The sequence below is a fragment of the Erigeron canadensis genome, chromosome 6 (assembly GCF_010389155.1).
Source record: "Erigeron canadensis isolate Cc75 chromosome 6, C_canadensis_v1, whole genome shotgun sequence".
NCBI classification, from domain to species: Eukaryota; Viridiplantae; Streptophyta; class Magnoliopsida; order Asterales; family Asteraceae; genus Erigeron; species Erigeron canadensis.
The window spans coordinates 10,922,014-10,947,956 of NC_057766.1; the positions used below are offsets into that span (position 1 = coordinate 10,922,014).

General features: G+C 36.4%; 2 protein-coding genes and 2 long non-coding RNA genes across 4 annotated transcripts; 1 reads left to right on the top strand and 3 right to left on the bottom strand.

Moving 5' to 3' along the window:
• Nucleotides 1–4,814: 4,814 nt before the first annotated feature.
• LOC122604297 (circumsporozoite protein-like) lies at nt 4,815–5,381 on the top strand. Its single transcript, XM_043777184.1, has one exon. The coding sequence runs from the start codon at nt 4,815–4,817 to the stop codon at nt 5,379–5,381; it is 567 nt and encodes a 188-aa protein (XP_043633119.1).
• A 13,429-nt stretch (nt 5,382–18,810) lies between these two features.
• LOC122605535 lies at nt 18,811–20,591 on the bottom strand. Its single transcript, XR_006324630.1, has 3 exons — nt 19,226–20,591; nt 19,057–19,135; nt 18,811–18,971 (listed from the first exon to the last, which is right to left on the bottom strand). It is a non-coding gene; the product is annotated as an uncharacterized LOC122605535 (long non-coding RNA).
• A 69-nt stretch (nt 20,592–20,660) lies between these two features.
• On the bottom strand, nt 20,661–23,623 carry LOC122604298. The gene is made up of 4 exons (XM_043777185.1): nt 23,116–23,623; nt 22,210–22,521; nt 21,327–22,128; nt 20,661–21,267 (listed from the first exon to the last, which is right to left on the bottom strand). Exons 1-4 carry the CDS (start codon nt 23,621–23,623, stop codon nt 20,661–20,663), a joined length of 2,229 nt encoding a protein of 742 aa, XP_043633120.1.
• Nucleotides 23,624–23,738: 115 nt separating this feature from the next.
• Nucleotides 23,739–25,602, bottom strand: LOC122602672. The gene is made up of 3 exons (XR_006324362.1): nt 25,570–25,602; nt 24,030–24,120; nt 23,739–23,774 (listed from the first exon to the last, which is right to left on the bottom strand). It is a non-coding gene; the product is annotated as an uncharacterized LOC122602672 (long non-coding RNA).
• Between the last annotated feature and the right edge of the window lie 341 nt (nt 25,603–25,943).

Consider the following 25,943-nt stretch of genomic DNA (forward strand, 5'->3'; position numbering starts at 1 on the left):
ACAAAAACTATTACAAATTTGTGGAGAAGACTAAATTGAAAGAGTGTGGGTGGCTGTGGACTTGTGAAAATAAAACTCAACGAATATCAAAGTTGTGAGATTCTAGTAAATAACTAAAGGTCAGTCAATTATTTAATTGTGGTTTTATTACAAATAATGTTATTATTTGTTCTAGTATCATTAGTTAAAATATATAAATAAATAAATAATATTAAATGATGATCTGCAATGACTTTATGGTTAAGAATAGTGAGATTTAATCCTCAAATATGCTAAGAAACTAGGTGTAGTTATGGTGTTCCAAAAAAAATAAGGAACGGAAAAGAAGAAGATAGTAACTAATTAGTCAACTATGAATTTTAATCCTAATCAAATGGGTAAATTCTTAGGAGTTTGAAATATCGATGTGTATGTACATGACCAGCTATTTAAGAAATCAGCTTTATAAAGCTTAATAAACTAATTTATAGTCTTGGTGTAATAGTAAGTAATTGTAGCATGTCAGCATGATATGTATTGGTAGAAATATTGGAAATTCATATGATGGGTTAATTTGTAGAATGGTGGTACTATAAATACAAAGTTAATAGCAATACCATGATATTTCTCATGCTTTTCTTACAATAAATAATGACTAAGCTCTTGAACCATATTAAACCAAAAGTAAATTATTGAAGATGGTAATGTAAAAATTTAAAGTGGATATGTGATGAGTTGTAAGTTGTGAACTCGAAAAACCAAAAGAAGATAGAACGAACAAATTTTTACATATAGATTTTAAGCATAATTTATGTAAGTAAGTTTAGAATGGTAATAACTAGTAGTCGTAATCAATGCTATAGAAAAAAATGAGGTTGATATATCCTGTTGAATTAGGTAATACTGTGCGAGAAGTAGTGTTGGCTAGACAACATAACCGCGTGCAAGGTGAGTTCTACTTTACAAGTATAATTGTTAAAAGAGCCAAGGGCTCATGCTGTGTGATAGGAACTGTGTGATAAGTACTAGTACTAAAGTGCTATGTGCACATGAAAATAAAAGTACCGGGGGTACATGAAGTGGCGGGGCCACATAAAGTGTCGGAGACACATAAAGTGCTGTGTGCACATGAAAATAAAAGTACCGGGGGTACATCAAGTGGAGGGGCCACATAAAGTGTCGGGGACACATAAAGTGCTGTGTGCACAAGAAAATAAAAGTACCGGGGGTACATGAAGTGGCGGGACCACATAATGTGCTGGGAGCACGTGGAACGGTTATACCTGTAGATTAGAACTCACTAAGCATTAAGCTTATGATTTAGTTGTTAACATTTTTGTATGCGGAGAGATAAATAGGGAACTATCCCTATGATGAATTAAAAAGGATGATTTTGAAGTATGGAAATGAAGTACTTGGCAAGGGACCGACCCATGGTAATCTTTCTTTTGAATCAAGCTATGGATGTCCGGTAAATGATTTTGTTGAGGTTATTAAATGGAAGTCGTTACAAAAAAATAAAATAAATAAAGTTTGTAAGTGGTGTTTAAAAATATGTATTTATGATATTACTTTGAAATGTTAATGTTGGTATAGTCAACGTTTATAAAAAAAGGGGGGGGGGGTTGGGGTGTTACAGGTGGTATCAGAGCATGGATTTAAGAGATGTGAATACTTTGCTATAGGATACCTAAACTTAACCCATAACTTGGCTTTATGTGTATAGTTTGGTTTCTAGTAACATATGAAAGTATTTTCCGCATTTTACTTGAGGCGTATTATAATATGTAATCATAATAATGACTGCAACATTATTATCATCGTATATTACAATAGCTCAAGTTAAATCCGTTAAATATGAAAGTATGTTAGCATGAAGCCATAGGTTGGAGACCTTGCTTGACAATGTTATTATGAATTGTGTATTTGCTTGTTGAGATGTGAATGTGACAAAGCATAAGTTTTTCTTGATAAATTGGTTATGAGGCGGTAAAAGTGAAGAATTGAAATGATTTATAAGTTTAAGACGTGGTTAGTTGCTTATAAAGAAAAGATATGTCGAATATACGGTGAATGATGAATGTATGTTAAGGAGTTGTAATATTATTGGTGTAAGACCATTGGGTAGTGAGAGCCGTGGCATTATTATTATGACGAAAGACCATACGAGTTATGGCAATGAGAATCAGTTGTGTAGTAACATGATTAAATTGGTAGTTTAGTGTTATGAATGCACATGTTATGTGTTAATATAAAGTCGTGGAGATTGAGATTTCTGGTATAAGCATGATTGTATAAGTGTTATGTAAAAAGACCATACGGGGTATGGTGAATGTATTTGATTATAAATGATTGACAATGATAAGATTGGACGAGTTTAGAGAAGTTGAGATATGTTAAGTAGCATAAGTCCAAGAAATCAAGATGTGGTACAACCTAATGTGTGACACTATAGAAAAGCCGATAAGAGAGTAAAAATTGATGAAGATAAGTTAGCGTAATTGAGCTAAAGTGGGAAAGAAATTTGAGTGGGTTTATACCTATGTGGAATTTGTTAGAAGAAATGAATGAGCAGATTGCCTAAGGAATAATAAATATATTGCACAAGAATATATGTTAAGAAATTCAAGTAAATCGACACGATAACTAATGACGTAATGTCAGATTTAGAAAGAATTGAAGTAATTAATAAAAAAAATTTAATGGAGACTGATAGAGAAATATAAATAAATAAAAGTCTCAACGTGGTGGGCGAATACAATATAGTACTATGTTGAGTAGAGAAAGATGAAATAGTATTAGAAGTCATCTTTATGGGTCTAGCAAAAAGAAATATCGGATGTCCGTAGGAGATAGTTAATCTGAATGATTTGAGGAAAATTATAAACATGTAATGTTGAAGAATAAGAACAAACAACGAAAGGTACAAGTGATGTAACATTACTACAGACATTAGTAACATAGATACGGAAAATAAGTATGCCTACATTATAGAAATTGTTGTTAGCATAACTATGTAGATTTAAAATTTTGAACTGATTTTGAGATAAAGATCAAATGATTTAGAATAAGCGAGTACTTGATTTAGATTAAGTCTAAGCAATCAAGATGTTAATGATTTGATATAAGATAGAAGATACAGACATATGGATATATAAATCGAATAAGTACAAGCAATTGGGCTAAAAGGTGAAGGGAAATTGATATGTCCATTTATATGCATATTCCCATATCGTTTCTAAGACGTTTTAAGCTTAATTATGTGTAAATTATATGTATATTCGATGCTTTGATGGTGTTGCTAGTGATTTCAGGCATAGAACAGGTAAAATGGTTAGAAACAGCTGTTGGAAGACTTTAAGATGCATTGGGATGGTTCGTGGATGCATACGAGTGAAGATGGAATGGAAACTACAAGTTTTGGCTGAAAACAAGGTTGGTGCGTCGCACCATGTAAGGAGGTGCAGAGCATTTTCTATTCAGAAACTTGGAAGAAGTTGGAAAGCAGGGAGGTGCGACGCACCAACCCTGTGGTGCAATGCATATCGGGCAGCTTCAAATTTGGTAACAAGGTCAGGTGCGCCGCTCCTGAAGCTTGGTGCGTCGCACCTGTAGGTCGGTTTGTGATGTCCTCTTGCAAACTCTATAAATATAAGACCATAACCCTCCCATTCGACACACAATCACTTCTAGTCGACTTTAGGGTTCTTTGGGGGTATTCTTAGCAGCTTTTTCGTCCATCAAGGTCTAAGGGTTGTTCGTGATCTCCAAGGCATTCAGTTGTCAATTTTCTTAGCGTGTACTTGTTTTCTACACATTGGTACAACATGTTCTTCTCTGTTTTTACTCTTTGTGCTTTGTTTTTTATTATGAGTAGCTAAATAATTCGTCATCCACTGACATGAAGTGATACATTGAATAATGGTTGCATAAATCTTTTGAAATTCAAGTTGATTTGATTTAACGTTGTGTCGTAATCTTAGCTTATTAATTCTTTGTTATTTAACTTTCAATTGTGGAAGTAATCATCCACGGTAGGAAGTAATTGATAGTTAATAAGGGTTAACGGGTTAATGGTTGGGTACAATCAATAGACACAATTGTTATCTAAATAACCAAAACAATTAATTGGCTAGGAAAGTTATGAAAGGTGTCTTGGGGTACCGGTCTTAGTAATGAAACTAGTTAATTAAGGGAATTTAATAAAGTAACAAACTTGACGGGTACAGGGTGAGTCTTTGTTAGTTCTCGGTTATAAAATTAACATATTTGAATTGGTACTTTAAAAATATGCAACCTAAATAAAGTGTATCATGGAGTCGAAGTGGATGATCTTTTCATCTTATTTGATTTAAAACAATTTTCTTTCCGATATATTCTACGGAATTTCTAACTCTTTTAAATCTAACTAACTTTAAAATTAAAATCAATATGACGTGGTGTCTTTAAAAACCAAACTCTTTTTAAACTGCATTAAACTCGCTTGCTCTAAATCAGTCCCTGTGTTCGATCCTGGACTTACTGATAGCTTTACTATACATGATAAGGTACACTGCCTGTGTGTAGAAGTCTAACTATTAGTATTTTCTTGTTTATAAATTTAAGACTAGATTTTACACATCAAGTTTTTGGCGCCGTTGCCGGGGACTAATTTAAGAGTTTTAGTTTGAGATTTCGTAGTTGATCCTTTCTTGTACTCTAGTGCAAGAAAGTTACTTGCTTTCTTAGGTTACTTTTCAATTTTTAGTTTAAATTTTCTGTTTTGTTTATTTTGTGTAACTTGGTGCGTTTTACGATTTTCTTTGTTTGTGTTTTCAGGTTTTGTTTTTTAGTTAATGACCACAAGGGCTACCGGTATTCCACTAGTAAGCCCTCAATCAAATCCGGGAAAGACGAACAGAAGAGGAAGGCAACCATCTAAAACCGTTAACCCTTCATCTAGCAAAATAGATACCTTAAACTTAAATGTTGAAGCCGAAAGTTCCACACCACCGGAAAATAAACCTCAAACTCCACCAAAGACTTCACCGAAGAATTCACCAAACTCAACACCAAACTCCACTCCACCCTCTACACCTCCTACTACACCAAGAAACATGGCCGAAGACATGGTTCACCCTTTTGATAGGACTATTGGGGAGAGTACTCGAGTCATTGCACCTAATAGGGGCTCGGCTAGTCGTCCTCCAACCACCGCTCCAAATTTCAATGTCAAAGGTAATCACTTGTCTAGGGTTGAAGAGAATCAATTCGATGGGGTTGTTAAGTGGGATCCTTATGATCATGTGGAGAAGTTTGAAAAAGTTTGTCGATTGTTCAAGTATGGGGAGACTCAAATGCCACTTGTTAAGCTCGAATTGTTTCCGTTGTCTCTCACGGGAGAGGCGACAAATTGGTATTAGAATCTCGATGACAACATATTTGAAACATGGGAAGAGTTGAGGGAAGGATTCATTGAGCGGTTCTTTCCGGCTCAATTGGTTGAAACAATGAAGTTGGAGATTCGGGCCTTTAAGCAAATTAGTGGTGAGGATTTGGTTGATGCTTGGAAGAGATTGAAGGAGCTGATGAGAAATTGTCCGGGGCATGGTATTCGATTGAATGAGCACATTCTTATTTTTTTTCCGGGGTTTAGATAGCCGTACTCAAAGGGAATCGGATTGGGCTTATGGAGGTAACATTAATAATGTAACCTATAATGAAGCCTATAAGATTATGGAGGATATGGTTCGTACTAGTGTAATTCAAGAAGCGGGTAGGACTAAACCGGATCTTGTGAAAACGGGAAGGAGAAGTGTGGCTCGAGTTGATAGTGGTAATGAAGTGGTGGCTGAAGTTAAGGCATTGGCAAGTCACATGGATAAGCAATTCGCAAGCATGGATGGTAGATTTGGGTTGATTGAGAAAGATTTGAAGACGGCGGTTGCGGGTTGTGATATTTGTGGTGATAGGCATTACACGGAGGATTGTGGTAAGGCACCACGAAACGAAGAAGTTGATTATGTTCAAAATCAATATCAACCACCGTTTGCAAATCGAGGACTATTTCAAAGGAATGGAGCTTATCAAAACCGGTACCAAGGTAATTCTAATTCTAACTTTAATTCTAATGGTGTAGGAAATTATAGGTCCACATTGGGAGCTTCATGGCAAGGAAGAAATCAAGGAGGTCCTTCGGTTCAACCGGTAGAGGTTGTTGATCCTAATGCCGAGCTTAGGGATCTTATGAAGAAGTTCATGGTTGATCAAGACAAGAAGAATGAAAACTACCGAACCGACATCACCGCTTTGAATGATAAGTTGAATCAAAATATCAAAAGTCATCAAGCGGCGATCAAGGATTTAGGAGTAAGGCTTGATAGAATGGGTAATTCTAATCGTCAACAAGGTTCATTGCCAAGTAATACCCAACAAAATCCTAAGCCTTCCGGTTCGAATGATGGAGGTAATAAGTATCAACACCCGAATGTTAGGAATGAGCATGTAAATGCCATTACTACTCGGTCGGAAAAGGTAGTTAATTCTCCTATTTCTCCTTCCATTTCTAGTGCTACTAATGTTCCTACGCAGGTTGATGGTGAGGATGAAGAAGAAGATGAACAAGTTGATGAAGAGATTGTAATGGAGCCGAACCAAGCCATGAAATCACCGGCCGGTCCATCTACATCTACTACTCCGGTTGCTACACCGGTAGCTAAACCAACGATTGATGAGCCTCAAGTCAAGCCATACAAGCCGAAGATTCCTTTCCCTCAAAGATTGAGGAAGGAGAAGCTCCAGGAGCAATACCGTAAGTTTGTAGAAATGATTAAATCGGTACATATTAATGTGTCTTTGGTTGATTTGCTTTCAGGGATGCCGAATTATGCTAAGTTCATCAAGGATCTTGTAACGGATAAGAGGAAGCTAGAGGAAGCTAAGGCTACTTTCCTTAATGCGGAGTGTTCGGGGATTGTGCAAAACCAAATTCCTCCAAGCTTGAAGATCCAGGGAGTTTTCTCATTACTTGTTCTCTAGATGATAAGCTTAATTGTGAAGCTTTGGCCGACATTGGTGCAAGCATTAATTTGATGCCTTTTTCGGTTTATAGGCGATTGTCTTTAGCGGCTCTTAAGCCAACTCGGATGAGCATTAGGCTCGTTGATCATTCTTTCCAATATCCTATGGGGATTGCGGAAAATTTGTGTGTGAAAATAGGCCATATTGTCTTTTTGGCCGATTTTGTTATTCTTGAGATGGAAGAGGATGCTAAGGTTCCTCTTATTTTAGGCCGACCTTTCTTGTATATGGCCGATGCCATCATTCGTGTTAAGGATAAGATTATCTCATTAGGCATAGGAAATGATAGAATTTCGTTTTCAATTGATAAAGCTTTGCAACATCCTATATCTACCGATGATTCTTGTTTCAGGATTGATGTAATTGAAGAAGACGAAGCTTTGGAAATGGAATTGATGAGTTTCTTGGACACGGATGAGGGAGAAGCTTTGCTTGCTTGTAGTAAAGAGGACCAAGTGATGGTTGCGGACATGGTAAGAGAGATTATGGAGGTAAGCGCGGATGAATCAATGCCGGAAGATGAGACTTTTGAGGAAATTGAGAGGGATGGTTTGAAGATTGAAACTTCGGTAGACAATCCACCAACCAATTTGGAGCTCAAGCCACTTCCCGAGCACTTGGAATATGCATTCATTGAAGGTAAGTCGCTTCTTCCCGTTGTCATATCATCATCACTTTCGGATGATGAGAAAGGTAAGTTAATGACTGTGTTGAAGGCTCATAAAAGAGCCTTTGCTTGGCGTACAACTGACATACCCGAAAATAGCCCCGAATTTTGTAAACATAAGATTTATTTGCATGAAAATTTCAAACCAAGTGTTCAAAGACAAAGGAGGCTAAATCCGAATGTGAAAGATGTCGTTAAGAAAGAGATAATTAAGCTTTTGGATGCCGGTATTATTTATCCTATCTCTGACAGTCCATAGGTAAGTCCGGTCCATTATGTACCAAAGAAGGGGGGGATGACCGTTGTCACTAATGAGAATAATGAACTTGTGCCAACTAGAACGGTTACCGGGTGGCGTGTGTGTATTGATTATAGGAAATTAAATGATGCAACCCGTAAAGACCATTTTCCTCTACCCTTTATTGACCAAATGCTCGAACGGTTAGCCGGAAATGAGTATTTTTGCTTTCTTGATGGTTTCTCCGGGTACTTTAAAATACCCATTAACACCAACGATCAAGAAAAGACGACCTTTACATGTCCTTTTGGCACATATGCTTATCGTAGGATGCCATTTGGATTGTGTAATGCTCCCGCCACCTTCCAAAGGTGTATGATCGTGATTTTCCAAGACATGTTAGAAACATCTATGGAGGTTTTCATGGATGACTTCTCGGTCTTTGGTGTCTCTTTTGACAAGTGTCTTTCCAACTTGGATAAGATGCTTGAGCGATGTGAGCGGGCACACCTTGTTCTTAATTGGGAAAAATGTCATTTTATGGTTAAAGAAGACATAGTGTTGGGTCATAAGGTGTCTAGTTTAGGGATTGAGGTAGATAAGGCTAAAATTGATGTTATTGCTAAATTACCTCCACCAACTAATGTTAAAGGTGTTAGAAGTTTCTTAGGTCATGCCGGGTTCTACCGTAGGTTTATTAAAGATTTTTCTAAGATATCCGACCTATGACTCGTTTGCTTGAGAAGGATGTGCCTTTTGAATTTAATTCGGATTGTTTGAAGGCATTTGTTTTGTTGAAAGGTTGTTTGACTCACTCACCCATTATGGTTTCTCCCGATTGGTCTCAACCTTTTGAACTAATGTGTGATGCGAGTGATTTTGCAGTTGGAGCAGTTTTAGGGCAAAGAGAAGGTAATCATTTTCGTCCTATTTACTTTGCTAGCAAGACTCTTAATAGTGCTCAACAAAATTACAGTACTACTGAAAAAGAGTTACTTGCGGTTGTGTATGCATTTGATAAGTTTAGGTCGTATTTGGTTCTTAGTAAGACTATTGTTTTTACCGATCATTCGGCCCTTAAGTACTTGTTTGCTAAACAAGATGCTAAACCTCGTCTCATACGTTGGGTCTTGCTTTTGCAAGAGTTCGATATTGAGATAAAGGATAAGAAAGGGGCTAAAAATTTGGCAGCCGATCATTTGAGTAGGTTAGAGGATCCTCACCGTGAGGAACCTATGGGGGATGATATTGATGATGCATTCCCGGATGAGTCTTTAATGAGTATTGAATCTAATGTTCCATGGTATGCAGATTTTGCTAACTATCTCATTGCAGGGGTACTTCCAAAAGGATGGACAAATCAACAAAGGAAAAAGTTCTTTTCCGATGTTAAGCATTATTATTGGGAAGAACCCTATTTGTTTCGTGTTTGTGCAGATGGAATGATTAGAATATGTGTTGCGGGTGGAGAAACTCGTTTGATTTTGGATCGATGCCACCAAGGGCCAACCGGTGGTCATTATGGACCAACCGTTACTAGTAACAAAGTTTTTGATGCAGGTTTTTATTGGCCAACAATTTTCAAGGAAGCTCAAACTTTGGTGGATACTTGTGATGCGTGTCAACGTCAAGGGAACATCACAAAGAAAGATGAAATGCCTCAAAACTTTATCCAGGTTCCAAAGTGTTCCAAAATTGTTACGGTAAGTCATAACGAGACAAGGTAAGTGCGAAAGGTAAGTTTGGCTACTGGTGCGCCGCACCAGAAGGCAGGTGCGCCGCACCTTGTGGTATTTCAAAGAAGTGCAGATTCTGTATAAAAAATGCAACGCACCAAGTGAGGGGGTGCGCTGCACCACCTAGTGTTTTGACCAGTTTGACCCTGTTTGACTTGCATTGACTTATTGGATTGGGTTAGGATTCTTGTAGGCCCGAAATCTGGATTGAAAGCCTACCCATTTCTTTTCTTTTCTTTCCCTGGGACGACACAAAGCACACAAAACACACACACTTCCTTAGTATTCTTGTTTTCTTTGCTTTCTAAAGGATTTCAAATTCATAAAATCAAATTCCAATTTCACTTTCTTTTTATTATTTCTTTCAAGATGGTTAGGGGATTGTTCTCCAAGGTAAGTATTCTTTCATTGTTCTCCATTGTTCATCTCTAATCCGGATTAAAGGTGTTTTTAAAAATTATTGAGCTTAAGACGAAATTACTTGAATCTTTTGAATGGGTTTTGTATTTTTCATCATTTGAACTATTAATGAACTGGTAATTTCGTTCAATTTGAAGAAATTCGGATTAGGTTTCTTGAGTAATTTGGAAATGATTTGGGGTTTTTGATGTTGGATGGGTTAGGATGGTATGTTGATGTTTAAATTAGTGTTCAATAGCTTTAATTTAGAGTAATTTTATGTTGCTTGTTTTGATTATGGTTAAGGAGATTTTTGACAGTGACATGTATTTGAAATAGAGAGGGAAGATTGTTTGTTTATTCATAAGACATTCTAGAATTGTTTTGAAAATAAAACGATTTATCCTGAAGGAGGTGCGCCGCACCATGTGTGGGGTGCGACGCATATCGGGGGGGTTTAGAATTTCTAAAATGCAGGAGGTGCGACGCACCAGGTGGTCTGAAATTTTTGTTTTTGTTCGTTCTTGTTTCTCGTGACTTATGCCTACTTGTTTTGTTGTTCTTGTCTATTTTCACAGAAAGGGAAGCAGGTGGAAGGCTCCAGTAGCAGTGAGGAGTTTGTTCCGGGCATAAGACGTGGGTATGACTTTGGAGAACCCGATCTGAATGACAACCACCGTTTTAGAGATAGTGCGCTTACAATGAACCACATGAGTGGTTACGATTCCCTGGAGTTACAGGTAACGAAAGAATTCATTATATGAATCGTTTCCAAGACCTTCGTTATAAGCATGTTATGGAACCAAAGGTTGTTAGTTGGGGTGATTTTGAGAAATTAAATATTAGGGAGCCGATTATGAAAATGATCACTTGCAAGAGTAGGAATGCCAATGGTGAGATTAAGACATATAGAATGTGGGAGAATATCTTTAATTGTGATATTACACCGGTTCGTGAATGGTGTCTCGAATTTTTGTGTACAATAAGAGTTGATTTGAATTTGAAAAGGGAGGACTTCTATACTAGGAAGGTGATTCATTTTAGAGCAGGGGGAGTTCAAAGGCATTGTACGGTACCTGAATTTGCTTATCTAACTGGGATGGTTTCGGGAACCGAGTTGAATGATATGGATACGTATGAGTTTGATAGGAAAGGTGTGTTTAATAAAGACATTACAGGTTTTGATGATGATAAGACGACTAAGGATTTTTGGTTTGAGATAGGTGGAAGTGGTAAGTTGGCCATGGCGGTTAGTAAGGTATCCGAAATTCAGGTACATATCTTGAAGGTTATTCATCGGATGATTATACATTGTTTCTTGGTTCACAATGATCATAATGAAAAAGTTTCCCCAACGGATGCATGGCTTATGAGGTTGTTCTATGAAGGTTCTCCTTCCACTTTTGCTTGTGCACCCTATGTGTTGGCAAAGTATCTTGCCACAAATACGGATCGTGTGCTTGTTTGTGGAAATTTTATTTGCAAGATTTTTGTGATGTTGGGGTTTGATACAAATCGGAACACAAGAAGTTTGGTGAAGATTCTATGTAGTCGGTTTGGAATCAATGATTTGATAAGCTTTGGTTTGATCTTTGAGGTAGATGGTCGGGATGTTTTTGTGGGGGATTTACCGGAGGAGCAGAGACCGGTGGGAAAGAGGCGTAGGGATGATGGATCTAGTGTCCCACAGTTTGCAGTCGGTTCTTCTTCATCATCTTTTGATTTATCTTCTTTGCAGGGGGCTGTTTTTGGTCTTCAAGGGTCTACGGACATGTTGCTCGATAATGCCCGGACGGCAAACAGTATGCTTCACCGAGTGCTTGGTCAACAAGAGCACTTCCGTCTGATGTAGGAGAGTCAGTATGAGCAGTTTCACCAGCAGCAGTACAGCCAAGTTGATGAAGATGAGCGCCCGGAGATTCCTACTTTTACCCCTCATGAGATAGTGCCTCCCAGCCAAGGTACTTTTGATTATCTCTTTCCTTCACAGGGTTATTAGCAGGACACATACTCGTACAGACCTCCCGAGTTTGATACAGCTACCCATACTTCGGGTTATGGGATGTATACCGGTGCTCCTAGATATGGAGGCGATTTCTTTAGTTACTCCACACCGGGTGGAGGTGAGACTAGAGGACACACGGGTATGGGTACTCCCCATGTTGCTCCGGGAGATGATTGGTTTGCTGCTGAACGTAACCCTGACGGTGCTGACAGTGTTCCTTCTGTATTCCCTGACCCTTGATTTTATGGATGTTATGGTGATTGGATGGCGGTGCCGGATTCCGTGGGCATTGAGTCATCATGATTTTATTGGTTCACTTGGGTTGATGGTATTGAAACATTGCACATTTGATGTTCGATTTGGTTGTAATGCCCTTGGTTGGCAATCATACATTTTTACTTTTCCGTATTTAGGTTAGTTTATTTGGTATGTACGGTAAACGCTAAGTATGGGGGGGGGGGGGGTTGGATGGTTATTTCGTTTAGCTAATATTCTAATGCTTCTTTTGTTGAGTTTGTTTTTGGTTGTGTTTTTATGCTTTTGGAGAGGAGTTATTCATATGCATATGCTGGCAGTAAGTTCAGCGCTCATTCATTGTGACGAATCTACCTAGCATTCCAACATTTACCAACATCCGGCAAGTTTTTCTTTTCTTTTGTTTTTATTTTCTTTTTCCTATTTCCCATAGTTTTTATTAGTTAATTGTACAATGAGGACATGGTACAACTCAAGTATGGGGGGGTAGGTAAATAGGAAAAAGCCGGGTGAAATTGAGACTCTTTTTGATAAGTTTGAATAGGTTTTTAACTTTTGATTGTTTGTCCTATAGTTTAATTACTTTTGTCACATAGGTTTAATCACATTAGTAATTAAACTATATTTCCCTTTGGTAAAACTATTTAAATTGTGAAATGTGTTTTGAATGATCGTTAGAGCAAATCCTTCTGGATTGATTACATGACTAGCACACTCTACCACAAAACACCCATTATGTGAGATCTTGATTCATTTATAGATTTGATAGGTTTTACGGTTTTGGTTTAGTTGCCTTGTAAATTTGTCTCTCTCATAGGCTTTTGGATTTATCCGGAAGTAAAAGTCTCTTTTAGAGCTTTGAACTATGATGTGCAAGTTTGAGGTTAATTTATTCCATTTCCGCTTTTCTTTCTTTGATATGAGTGTGCCGGTGATTGCGTTGATTCTAGAACTTGTCTTAGTTGATCGTCCCATAATTTGCTAGATGATAAAGAGGTAATTTTAGGATTTAACCCTTATTCTTTGTTTATTCACCCTTTTGTTATGTTTATCATTGTTTAACCATGTTTATGTGCATGTGCTTTAGTAGCTAATCATATTGGTTAGTGAATTTCCCTTGTTAAACCTTTGTTGCACTCATTTTTAGTGCAAGATACACTTAGAAAACATGTTGAGCCTTTCGTTTGTATTTAAATCCACTTAAATATGTAACCTATCCTCACCATACTGATAGTCGAAATCCTTGGTTGATCATTAGTTGCCTATGCTAGTTGGATGGTTTGGGGTTGTCTTGATTGTGTCGGGTTGGTGTATTCTCTATTGGGGGTAGATTGATGTCGTCATAACTATTGATTAAGTCTAGATTATTCGGATTAGCATGATTGTTTATGATTTGTCAACAAAATTTTAAAGTTGTAAAAAAAGGGATACTAATTAGACAGGGTAAAAGTAGTTCATTAAAAAGAAAAGAGAATGAAAAGAATGAAAAAACAGAAAAAACTAAAGAAAAAGAAGAACTTGGACTGTCATTTGGTATTTCCCTCATCTTTGGCAAATAAATGTAGAGTTGGTACATAAGTTTAAACCAACAAAGTGTTCTTTGATTGATTATATTCTTCATTTGAAGTTGGCAATGTTTGTTAAAGCCAATATGGGTAAGAGTTGGTGGTTAGAAGTCGTTTGAAGGTGATACACCACAATGGTGTCGGTATTTATCGGTCTATTGGGGGAGTAGAGTCGGGAGAATGTCTTTTGGGTTGGTTAGATTGGCAACTAGTGATAAGGGTTGTGTTGGACTAGACTATATGTTAAACTTTGTGTTATTTCCTTTTAACACCAATTATATCCTAAATTCCCATACACATTGTTAAATACCCTTGTAAGCCTTTGTACATTACAACCGTATTACTTACCTCTTTTGATAGACGTTATATGGTGTTAGCGCCATGGCGACATAGGGACGATTCTATTACAAGCCTATGGTTAAAATATATGCATCACGACTAGGCTTCGAGTGATTGATACAATATTTCAACCCAATAGTTTGTTAGTTGGAGAAAGTTAGTTGAGATGTTCTTCTTTCATTTGATTAAAGTGCTTAGTCGTGTTTTCTAGGCTTATGGATCATTCAAATATTGTCAAACATTTCAATTTCCATTTAAGATTAAAACTGCTTGACCATTCTCATTTGTTTTCTAACTTTCATGGTTTAGCTTCTTTTTGATAATTGACATGTTTTTCAAGATTGTGTACCAAGGGAATGAATGTTTTGAAATCTGAATTTGCTTGAGGACAAGCAAGGTTTAAGTATGAGGGGATTTGATATGTCCATTTATATGCATATTCCCATATCGTTTCTAAGACGTTTTAAACTTAATTATGTGTAAATTATATGTATATTCGATGCTTTGATGGTGTTGCTAGTGATTTCAGGCTTAGAACAGGTAAAATGGTTAGAAACAGTTGTTGGAAGACTTTAAGATGCATTGGGATGGTTCGTGGACGCATACGAGTGAAGATGGAATGGAAACTACAAGTTTTGGCTGAAAACAAGGTTGATGCGTCGCACCATGTAAGGAGGTGCGGAGCATTTTCTATTCAGAAACTTGGAAGAAGTTAGAAAGCAGGGAGGTGCGACGCACCAACCCTGTGGTGCGTCACATATCGGGCAGCTTCAAATTTGGTAACAAGGTCAGGTGCGCCGCACCTGAAGCTTGGTGTGTCGCACCTGTAGGTCGGTATGTGAAGACCTCTTGCAAACTCTATAAATACAAGGCCATAACCCTCCCATTCGACACACAATCACTTCTATTCGACTTTAGGGTTCTTTGGGGGTATTCTTAGCAGCTTTTTCGTCCATCAAGGTCTAAGGGTTGTTCATGATCTCCAAGGCATTCGGTTGTCGATTTTCTTAGCGTTTACTTGTTTTCTACACATTGGTACAATATGTTCTTCTCTGTTTTTACTCTTTGTGCTTTGTTTTTGATTATGAGTAGCTAAATAATTCGTCATCCACTGAGATGAAGTGATACATTGAATAATGGTTGCATAAATCTTTTGAAATTCAAGTTGATTTGATTTAACGTTGTGTCGTAATCTTAGCTTATTAATTCTTTGTTATTTAACTTTCAATTGCGGATAGTTTTTGCATAACTTCAGTGGTAACTAGGTTGTGTAGAAGTTATTTTGATTGCTTGGTTAGAAGCAATTGTTTCTATGACGGGTACGGTAGGAAGTAATTGATAGTTAATAAGGGTTAACGGGTTAATGGTTGGGTACAATCAATAGACACAATTGTTATCTAAATAACCAAAACAATTAATTGGCTAGGAAAGTTATGAAAGGCGTCTTGGGGTACCGGTCTTAGTAATGGAACTAGTTAATTAAAGGAATTTAATAAAGTAACAATCTTGACGGGTACGGGGTGAGTCTTTGTTAGTTCTCGGTTATAAAATTAACATATTCGAATTGGTACTTTAAAAATATGCAACCTAAATAAAGTGTATCATGGAGTCGAAGTGGATGATCTTCTCATCTTATTTGATTTAAAACAATTTTCTTTCCGATAAATTCTACGGAATTTCTAACTCTTTTAAATCTAACTAACTTTAAAATTAAAATCAATATGACGTGGTGTCTTTAAAAACCAAACTCTTTTTAAACTGCTTTAAACTCACTTGCTCTAAATCAGTCACTGTGTTCGATTCTGGACTTACTGATAGTTTTACTATACATGATAAGGTACACTGCCTGTGTGTAAAATTCTAACTATTAGTATTTTCTTGTTTATAAATTTAAGACTAGATTTTACACATCAGAAATCGATTTGAAAATGGTTAGTAGAAGTTCTTATTCTTAGAAATAATGGAGAAATATGACCATATAGATGAGCATAAGGCATACTAGTTGAGTAATTGAAGGAATAGACGGAAGAAAAAAAATTGTCGTCTCAAATGTTGGATTATGAAAATTTGGGATTTTCACTATCATAGAAAAAAAAATTATTGATTAATAAATAATAAAGTAGACTTAGGTATAAATGTATAGTGAGTAGATAAATGAGATAGTTGTAATGATGAAATTGCTAAAAGTAGTTTATACATTTTTACCATAATCTCTATACTAAATAAAAGACAATTGTCTTTTAAAAATATTTTTAGAAAAATTGTGAGGTGGCAAGTCTACATTTTTTCTTAAAATGTCTTTATTTTAATTATGATGTCATAAATATATTACAATACTTTTAATTAAAAATAGCTCACTAAATAGTTATTTAAAGTTTCTAATCTTTTATTACAAACAAAGAAATTTTTTTAATAATTATTATGTTATTCAATTCATCATCTCCATATTGATTTATAATATATTAATGACAAAAATTACATGCATCTTTTTATAGTTTTATAATTTTAATTAAAACGCCCGAGTTGAATCCGGGTAAATTCGCTAGTAACAATAATAAAAGGATTCCATAGGTATTGTGTGAAAGAATTTGGGAGAGCATATATAGAAGAGATGGAGTGGTGGCCTGATGGGATAGACTAAAATAAAGACGGTGATTGGGAATCATGTTTTTTAAAAAAAAAAATTAATTAATTAAAAAAAATATTTATATATAATAATAATAATAATAATGATAATAATAATAATAATAATAATAGTCTTGACATAAGATGACTAAATTGATTTGTGGATTTCTAGGAGATTATTAAAAGATTTAGGAGTCGGTCAGAAAGATGTATAAAAAAAACAATTACATGATGGTCAATTAGCTATTATTAAGATATTAGATGTCTCGATTATAAGTGATATGACAAGTGATTGATTGTAGATACAAGAAAGAAGATTGAGGTCTTGTTGGTAGAATTGAATTAAGAGAACAATTTTATGACAGAAAGTGTATATGTTGGGGAGAAGTAAGCCAAATGGAACTAGTTGGGATTTATATCATCCAAGGGACAACTTTAAAGATTGAACGAATTCGAGAAAATCTATTAAAAAAAAGGTATAAAATAAACAAAAGTCTTACGCTGATAAAAGAAGACGACCAATAGAGTTTGAAGTAGGTGATCGTGTAATGTTAAAAGTCCCGCCATAGAAAGTTGTGATTCGTTTTAGAAAGCACGGAAAAGGGGGGGGGGGACAACTAGGACAAGAATTTAAATCGAGAGATAATGAATGGTTGAATTCTTCTAAGGGATAAGTGTCTGGGAATGTAACGAACTATGCACGAATGTTTAAGTTGTGTAATGAACTACTTGGATGTTTATTGTATGTAATGAACTTTCAAATCTAGGTTATTGGATGTATCTGACCAATCAAAAACTTACAAGTGGCAGCTTATATGGTTGCCACATATACCCGGTTGCATCCAATAAATAGGATTTAAAAGTTCATTACATATAATAAACATCTAAGTAGTTCATTACATAACATAAATATTCTTGCATAGTTCATTACATTCCCAGGTACTTATCCCTTCTTTCTAAATGTTGGAGTAAATTATGAGAATTTGTATAAGGTGTGATTGAGACTAAGAATAATATGAAAGGATTTAGTTCATGTGATAAGGAAATGAGCGTAGTAATTTGGTTACAATGTGTGCATTAAAGAAAAGAAGAAAAAAAAAAGAGAACAATCTTGGGAAATGAATCGATTAGAATCCACAGAATTAGAATAGTATTGTTTGAAAGTATGACTAGTTGATCACTTGGAAAACTATAACTTGAAAAATAAATAGAAAATAAAATTTTGGAGCTCTAGCCTCTAGTAATTGTGGTATAAAAGAATTTGGGAGAACGTCAATAGAAGTCAGAGTAACTAAAGTAAGATGACCATGGAAGACGATTAAGAAATGTAGAGATTGGAGACGAACTCAGTTAGAAAATAAATAGTAAACAAAATAGAGATGAAACACTAGGAGCTGAGAACAAAGTATAAAGCCTTAAAATAAACGAAATAAGCTAAATTGCAAACTCATATTTGAATATAAATATATGTTGACAATGGCTGATAAAAGAATAATTATAAGTTAGTTTTAAAAATAAATGAAATATCCGAATACACTGGGGAACACGAAGAGTTCATATTAATTCTTTGCTTGCATTATGGATCACGAGGACGTGATTACAGATATGTTGGGGAGAATTGTAACGTCTCATTTTCTTAAATATATATACATATATTAGGTTCAATATTTTAACATACATATATAATAAAGAAATAAATAAATAAATGATTATGTAAATTTATAATATTGTTAATAATAACAATAAAATTTACGGACACTTGGCCTACATTGACATTGCTTAGTCACACCATACTTGCTTAATCACATATAAGAAACCAACTTTATACTTGGTGATAACGAGTTATCTACCCGGGTGTTGCCCCGGGAAGTACATAGTAGCTGTGCTTATTGATACTGAGGTTAAGAAACTTCCTAACTCACAGTAAGCAAAGCTTGCAGTAAAGATATATGATACATATTTCATTTACATATACATGAGCAGACGACAAAATTATTTTTGTAAGTAACACCAGAATATCTTCAGTTCAGTTGCAGTAACATTTGTCGGGTTCGGTTGTAACAACATTGGTCATTATTATGTTCTCAGATGCAATTCCTCATTCCTGTTAGTTTACAAAGGTTGTGTTATGACTGATGACGTGTAATAGAACATGGCTTAGCTTTTTATAGCTACAAATAATGACTTACATTATGATTATCTGGGTCTCTAGTGGTATGATTTATCATAAGTTTATCAGTAATATACAGTTGTCGTAGTCATGTTATCCTGCAGGAAAACAGCAAATGAAGTGAGTGCATTTAGACAAAAGACCGTCGTAAACATCTAAAAAGGAGTGAAGTGCTGCTACAAAGATACCTGTGAAGGTCTTCGATTTTATAACGGGGCAATTTCATTTAAGAAGTCTGAATAAACAAAGTTTTTTGTTTAATTGTCAGTGGTTTCTTGGGTAGGTTTAATAACTATTTTCAGTGCATCAGGTGAGGTAGCTCGTGATAAGGCAACATATAATTGACCGTGGCCGAAAATGGGTTATGGTAGGTAGATGCCAATCTTATTGAGGGATTGACCTTGACTTTTGTTGATGGTCATTGCATAACAAAGGCGTAACGGGAATTGCTTTCTCTTGAGAGTGAATGGAAGCTCCTTGTCGTTGTATGTTAAAGAATCCTGGGTATATAAACACGTTGTCCGATAGCCGTGCCAGTTATAACTTGTGCTTCAATAATCCTTGGTAATAATTGTGTGATGATTTATCTGGTCCCGTTACAAAGGCCTGCAGTTTGATTGATGTTTCGTAAGAGAATAACCGGCGAGTGAGGCTTTAACTCAAGTTTGTGACTCGGAAGACCACTAAAGTTAAGCATATTCAGGTACTCTGGTGGGTACAAAACTTCAATATCCTCTTGACAACCAACGTGGGGAACAATTGTGTCAGTGCTAAGGTAGATTTTGGTATCGCCTGGAGCTTGACGAAGTACCAGATCATTGATTTCATTGACGGTTTCATTTTTTGGACAGACGATGGCTTTTTGGGAAAGGGTAGCTGGGCAAATGTTTGAGAGGTAAATGTCATCGTATATGAAGTGAATAAGATCATCAATAGCGTGTTCATTATAAGGTATGGAAAATTTGCTAGGAATGTTAACAGTTTTTGTGTTGCATGGGTCTGTGGCATCTATTTGGCCAAGTTTACCGTCGCCAATATCAAGAAGCCACATTGAGAAGTCGGAAAATTCAGCAGCGGAGTTTGTGTGTGAGCAGTGTGAAAGAAGACGCATGTTTTTTGTTAGTTTGTGTACCTTGAAAAATGGCCATAGATATGAACGTGGAAGTGAAGAGCTTAGGATGGTGGTTTTTGAGGCGCCTGGAATTATTGGCAACGTTTGTCGAAAGTCTCCACCTAGTAACACAGATTTTCCTCCAAAAGGACAATGTTGACAACTGAGAATGTCTCTAAGTGACCTGTCAAGCGACTCAAAGCATCGACGGTTGCTCATAGGTCCCTCGTCCCAGATAATAAGAGAAGTTTCACCTAGCAATTGTGCCAGGTGGGTGTTCTTTGTTATATGACAGATGGATGTCTCGTTTAAATCGATTGGTATTTTGAATCTTGAATGAGCAGTTCGACCTGATGGTAATAATAGAGACGCTATTCCAGAAGCAGCAACTGCTAAAACGATCTTGCCTTGAGAACGTAAGGCTGAAATAATCGTATTCCACAAAAAAGATTTTCTTGTACCCCCGTGACCATACACAAATAGCAGAACCTGAGATTCTTGAGTAATGCCATCTAGGACTTCATTATATATAAGTATTTGTTGTGGATGAAGTTTTTGTCGGCCGAAAGTTGTTCTCTATCGTAGTTTTTCTCCTCCAATAGTAAACGGTTCCTTAGGCACAACAAAAGATCTTGTCGAGGTAATGGTAATCCAAAATCCGATAACGATGTATTTGTGACACCTGAATTAAATAGCAGCTGTATCTTGTACAAAACATAATCTCTAATATCATCTTCATTCATCAGTTGATATGTTTGTTGGATGTCGTCTCCCATTGTACGCCATTGGCTTTCCCAGAACTCTATTGGATTTGATACGTCACAGAAGAGTAACATATGTGTAAACAGTGATCTTAGTTCTGAGGGTGTAGCCCAGGCAGCGGCCTCTGTAAAAGCAAACTGCCACTCTTTATCATCTCCCAGCAGACCAAGTTTTTCACAAGCAGCACGATATGTAGGCTGTTCTTGACCTGAGACCGTTTTTATGTCTACAAATGATTCACAGCCTCTCTGATGGAAAAGCAACAATCTCAGGTAGAATAGCTCGCCAGACCCTGGGTGCACATAAGCTAGTCTGCCAATTGTGCGTTCTTCATAGTTAGTCCTTCTATTGTTACTCCTTGGTATCCAATGTTTAGATCCGTAGTCCCAACGATATTGAGTTAATAATCTACGTACCATAGATGTCTTCCGGCAGGATCAACGGCGTTATTATGCAACCACTCGGTTAGAGTTGTTCTTTTACAAAACTGGTTGCGTAACAATCTATCAAGGTGCTCATTGTTTTTGAAATATAGCTTTTGCATTTCTTCTTCATGAACTGCTAGTACTTGTACTGCAGGATGCCGAGCATGAATTCCAAAATTTAGTAGTCTCCAAGCTGCCTCGTGAGGACAAATGAATCGTGCATCGGTAAAATCAGTGATCTCATCAATTGTTGCTGTAGGAGTTTGTTGTGTAGTACGCGATGAATCTGTAGTCTTGGAAATTCTAAAACGAATTCGATCAACGCCTTTTGATATGTACTTGAACAGGTACTTGATCATCATGTTCCATCCACAATATTCAACATTAATATGCGCTTGAAAACGTCTTGCTAACGTTTTGTTGTAGGGAACAACAAAGGCGTTGTCGAGTGGAACGTCATTTTTTATGACAAATCTACCAGAGAGTGGTCTTTTGTAATGGACATAGCCTTTTTTATCAAAAATTGTTGTTTCACGATAAGGTTTGGGGAACTTTTTTGAGCAGACACCAGTAGACATACAACGGGCATGTGGTTTGACAATCCCACATGGGCCATGCATCATTAATTCAGTAACGACCTTGTGCAAAAGAGGGTCACCTGCTAGATCCGGGATTTCTGCACTAATGTAATTGTCAAGTTCTTCGGCATCTCTTATCCTATGCTTTTCATGTACCCATAGTAACAAATGACAATGAGGCAGTCCCCTTTTCTGGAACTCTATTGTGTATAGATCTAGCAACAAAAACGTAAACACAGATGTTAATGAATGTTTTCCATGTGAAGAGGAAATCTAAAACAACTATGAACAGCAACCTGCGACAACAGGACCAAACGGCTGTTCTACTTTTAGAAAGTCAACCAAAGAATCTACTTTCATCTTAAATACTCGGGCGACTATTTCAGGTCGATCTTGTGCCTTAAGAAAAGGGTATTGAGATATGTATCGTGTAATTTCAGGCCATTTTACATTACATGTGAAAGTGATAAAGTATTGTGGATTTCCATGTGCTCTACATATAGCAAGTGCGTCATGATAGTGTTTGTACATGTATCGTGGGCCACCGACGAAAGTCGATGGTAGAATGATGCGTTTACCAATGCTATGGCCGTCGTTATCACCACGGCCTACGGCATCATGTATACCACATAAGTGTTCACATCTTAGTTGATTTTGATTCTGACGGAAGTAGGTAAGTCATTCTTGCTCGACGCACACGTATGCATCAACTAAGTATTGTTGAAAAAGGCGGCCAGCTCTTAATAATAATGTATATGTGTTCAGCCTATCATGTAACTGGTAACTCTAGAACATATTGATGGTTAAACGTTTTTCATGTTCATCAGCTGGTACGTGTAATCGTAAAGCAGGTGACCATCCAGACTCGCCGTAGATGAACAATAGAGGATATTTGTAAGGCCATATATAAAGGATGCATTGTACTAACGTGTTGTGGTCCTGCGTTGTTGTGATGGACAACGATATCGAATTCATGAGATACAGAGTCGTTGTCACACACAATTGCACCAATACAGTCGTTAAACCGGTGTATCATAACAGATTTTGTTGTATGAAGTGTGCAATTGAATGAAGAAATTAGGGACATCAACCGTATGACACATATCTCTGGCTGGCCGGAAAAGTTTGATCAATTCATTGTTATTATCTAGCACATGAATTAGCGATGCAACAAATGTTTCATGAACATTTGCATGTTGTACATCTGGAAAAAAAAGGAAGTCTGTTGCGTAGTTCGTTATCGGTATCATAGATGTACTTTTGAAGGAAGCGTGGAGTTTCGCCAACAGGTGGGCATATTGTCCCAAGCCAATGATGTATTTGACCCTCAATTCTAAAAACATATGGAGCAGATCCATCGTTAATAGAATCGTTTATCGTTGCCCCAAACGATGTCATTGAAAATATCGAGTTATATAAACGAATATTATCCAGGAATGCAGATTGTTCGAAAAGATTTTTAATCTCTGAAGGAGGGTCATTAGGGAATAAGAGACGAACGCGGCCACCTTTACAACATTTGTTATATCTAACAGAGTTACGTGTTGATAGGCTAACGACACGTTCATCAAACCAAAACTTTGCGTGACAATATTCACAAACATAAGTACAATCGCCATTGTCAATGTATGTATTGTTTGAGGATGATGAGCTGGAGGAAGAAGCTACGTCTGTCAAAAGTGGACAGACAGCAATACGGGAACGTTTCATTGGTGTACTCATATAGAGGTTATACTTAAAGTAAAATTAAAATTAAAGCAAGAAAAACATGCAAGAAATAAACGAAGTCCGATGTAAATAATGGAGCGTACCTGAGAAAATATTATCAGATGTTGTTGTATCTTGTAGTTGGTCAATAAATCTAGAAAATTAAAGCGAAATAAATGTAGCACTTTCTATGTATATAAAGGTAACTTCGTCATAATAAACCGTTCTTTTATAGTGTAAGGCAAAAAAAAAAAAAAATATCTCATAGTCTAACATAATTAAATACTCCACATAGCAATCGTTGGAGATATGAATACCAAACACCTAACAGTAAGAAATCTATTTGATCAAGGAAATTAAAAAATATCTTTAAAAGATTGGCTGAAGAAAATAGGAAGAGGAAAAATACCTGTTGCGGCTTTATAGACCCAATTTTATTTCCATTAGCAAGCTTAAGGAATGTAGAAAAGTTGAGTAATATTTGAGGAAGAAAATCTGAACTGCAAAAAGAGAAAAACAAAAACAAAAAGATAAGTATAAGTATAAAAAATTAAAGAAGAATCCAAGATTCTAGATTATGATAGATTTGTACAGGTGGTATGCAGATATTTATAAATTAAAAAATAACACCCCAGAGGCTGCAGGTATATAAAAACAAATGGGTTTAAAATATCAGTATAATAGAAGTTGGGTATAATCCCTTCGTCAAAAGCGTTGCAGAGTTTTTACTAAGACGATTTCTTTATTCTTTGGGGTTTTCTGTTGTTGTTTAATGGTTGCTGTTGGTAGTTCATAAAAGTAAAGACAACATTGGTTGCCGTTAATAGGTAATACTATAATAGTAATTAAATAAAAGTGTTGAATGTTAATTCATTAATCCATGTGAAGGGTCGTTATGTTGATAGTTTATGTATTTAGTGTCGTGTATGTAAAGTGTATAAGTTAAGTAGGGGTCTAACGTGTCAAGATTAAAGTTAATAACCGCATGGTAGTTATTGGTGGTTATAGGTAGTTATTCATGGAAGGGTGTGACTTTTAGGAAAAGTCACAATAAAAGTTATGTATGGAAGGTTGTGGTCTTTCATGAAGAGTCACAATGGTTAGGAAATATGTATATATATACAAGTGTCTATGCATTGTAAAACAAAACAGAATTCATTATATACAAAGTGTGAGTTTGTATGTGAGTTTTGTTCATAGAAATGTTTGATTCGAGCCCGAGATGATCCAAATGGGACAACAGTGGTATCAGAGCGTCAGGGGCTTGAATCAAACAAGCAGAATTCATTTTGCTAGAACATATTAAGAGAGACAGAAACAAATTCTTAGGAATCGTTTCTGCAAGAAATTGATCAAGAGAAGATCAATAGAGACAGTTTGATTTAGAAATCAATCAAGAGAAGAACAATTTGATCAAAAGCATCAAATTGACAGATAATTCAGAGGAATTGTTTCAGAGAGACGAATTGATCAAGAGAAGATCAATAGAGATAGATTGATTTGGAGAAATCAATCAAGAGAAAAACAATTTGATCAGTAGTATCAAATTGACAGACGATTCAGGAAATCGTCCAGAGAAGAGTTGATCAAGTGACGATCAATAAAGAGAAATTGATTCAGGGAATCAATAAAGAGAAGAATGACCGTGAGCAGCCCGGTCTGAATTGGTTAGAGAAACCAGAGACCAACGATTTAGAGGAATCGTTCAGAGAAAGAGAACCGATTGATTCAGGGAATCAATAAGAAAGAAGAAGTGAAACCAGAAAGAGATAGAGGAGAAACCGACCGTGGGCATATCGGTCAGAACGGGTTAGAGAAACCCAAATTCGATAAAGACAGAGAGTTTTTGATCTAGTCATCTAGATTGGATCAAATTCAAGACAAGATTAAATCAAGAGAAATAAGTAATCAGAGAAAGTAAAAGAAAGAGAAAGAAAAGAAAGACTTACCGATTGTGTTGCAAAAGCAGAGAAGAAACAACCACCGTGGAGTTCGCCTACCAGTGAAAACCGCTAGAAAATAGATAGAGAATTCAAGTGAGTAAAGATTGAGTCTGAAAAGAATTAAAGAGAAGAAAGAATCAGAACACAAACCTGTTAGTTAGGCCTTTGAGTCGCGAACCGGAGAAGACGGACGCAGGAGCAATAGCTGGAGAAAGAGAAAAGGGAACCACCACCGAGCATTTTCAGAGAAAATAAGGCAAAAGCAGAAACCATAGTTTTTGGGTGGTCGCGAATTGCAGAATTGAGAAAGACTGGAGCCATTGTTGTTGTGTTGGTTATGTACCAGAAACATCAATGAACAAGGAGAGAAATTTGAGCCC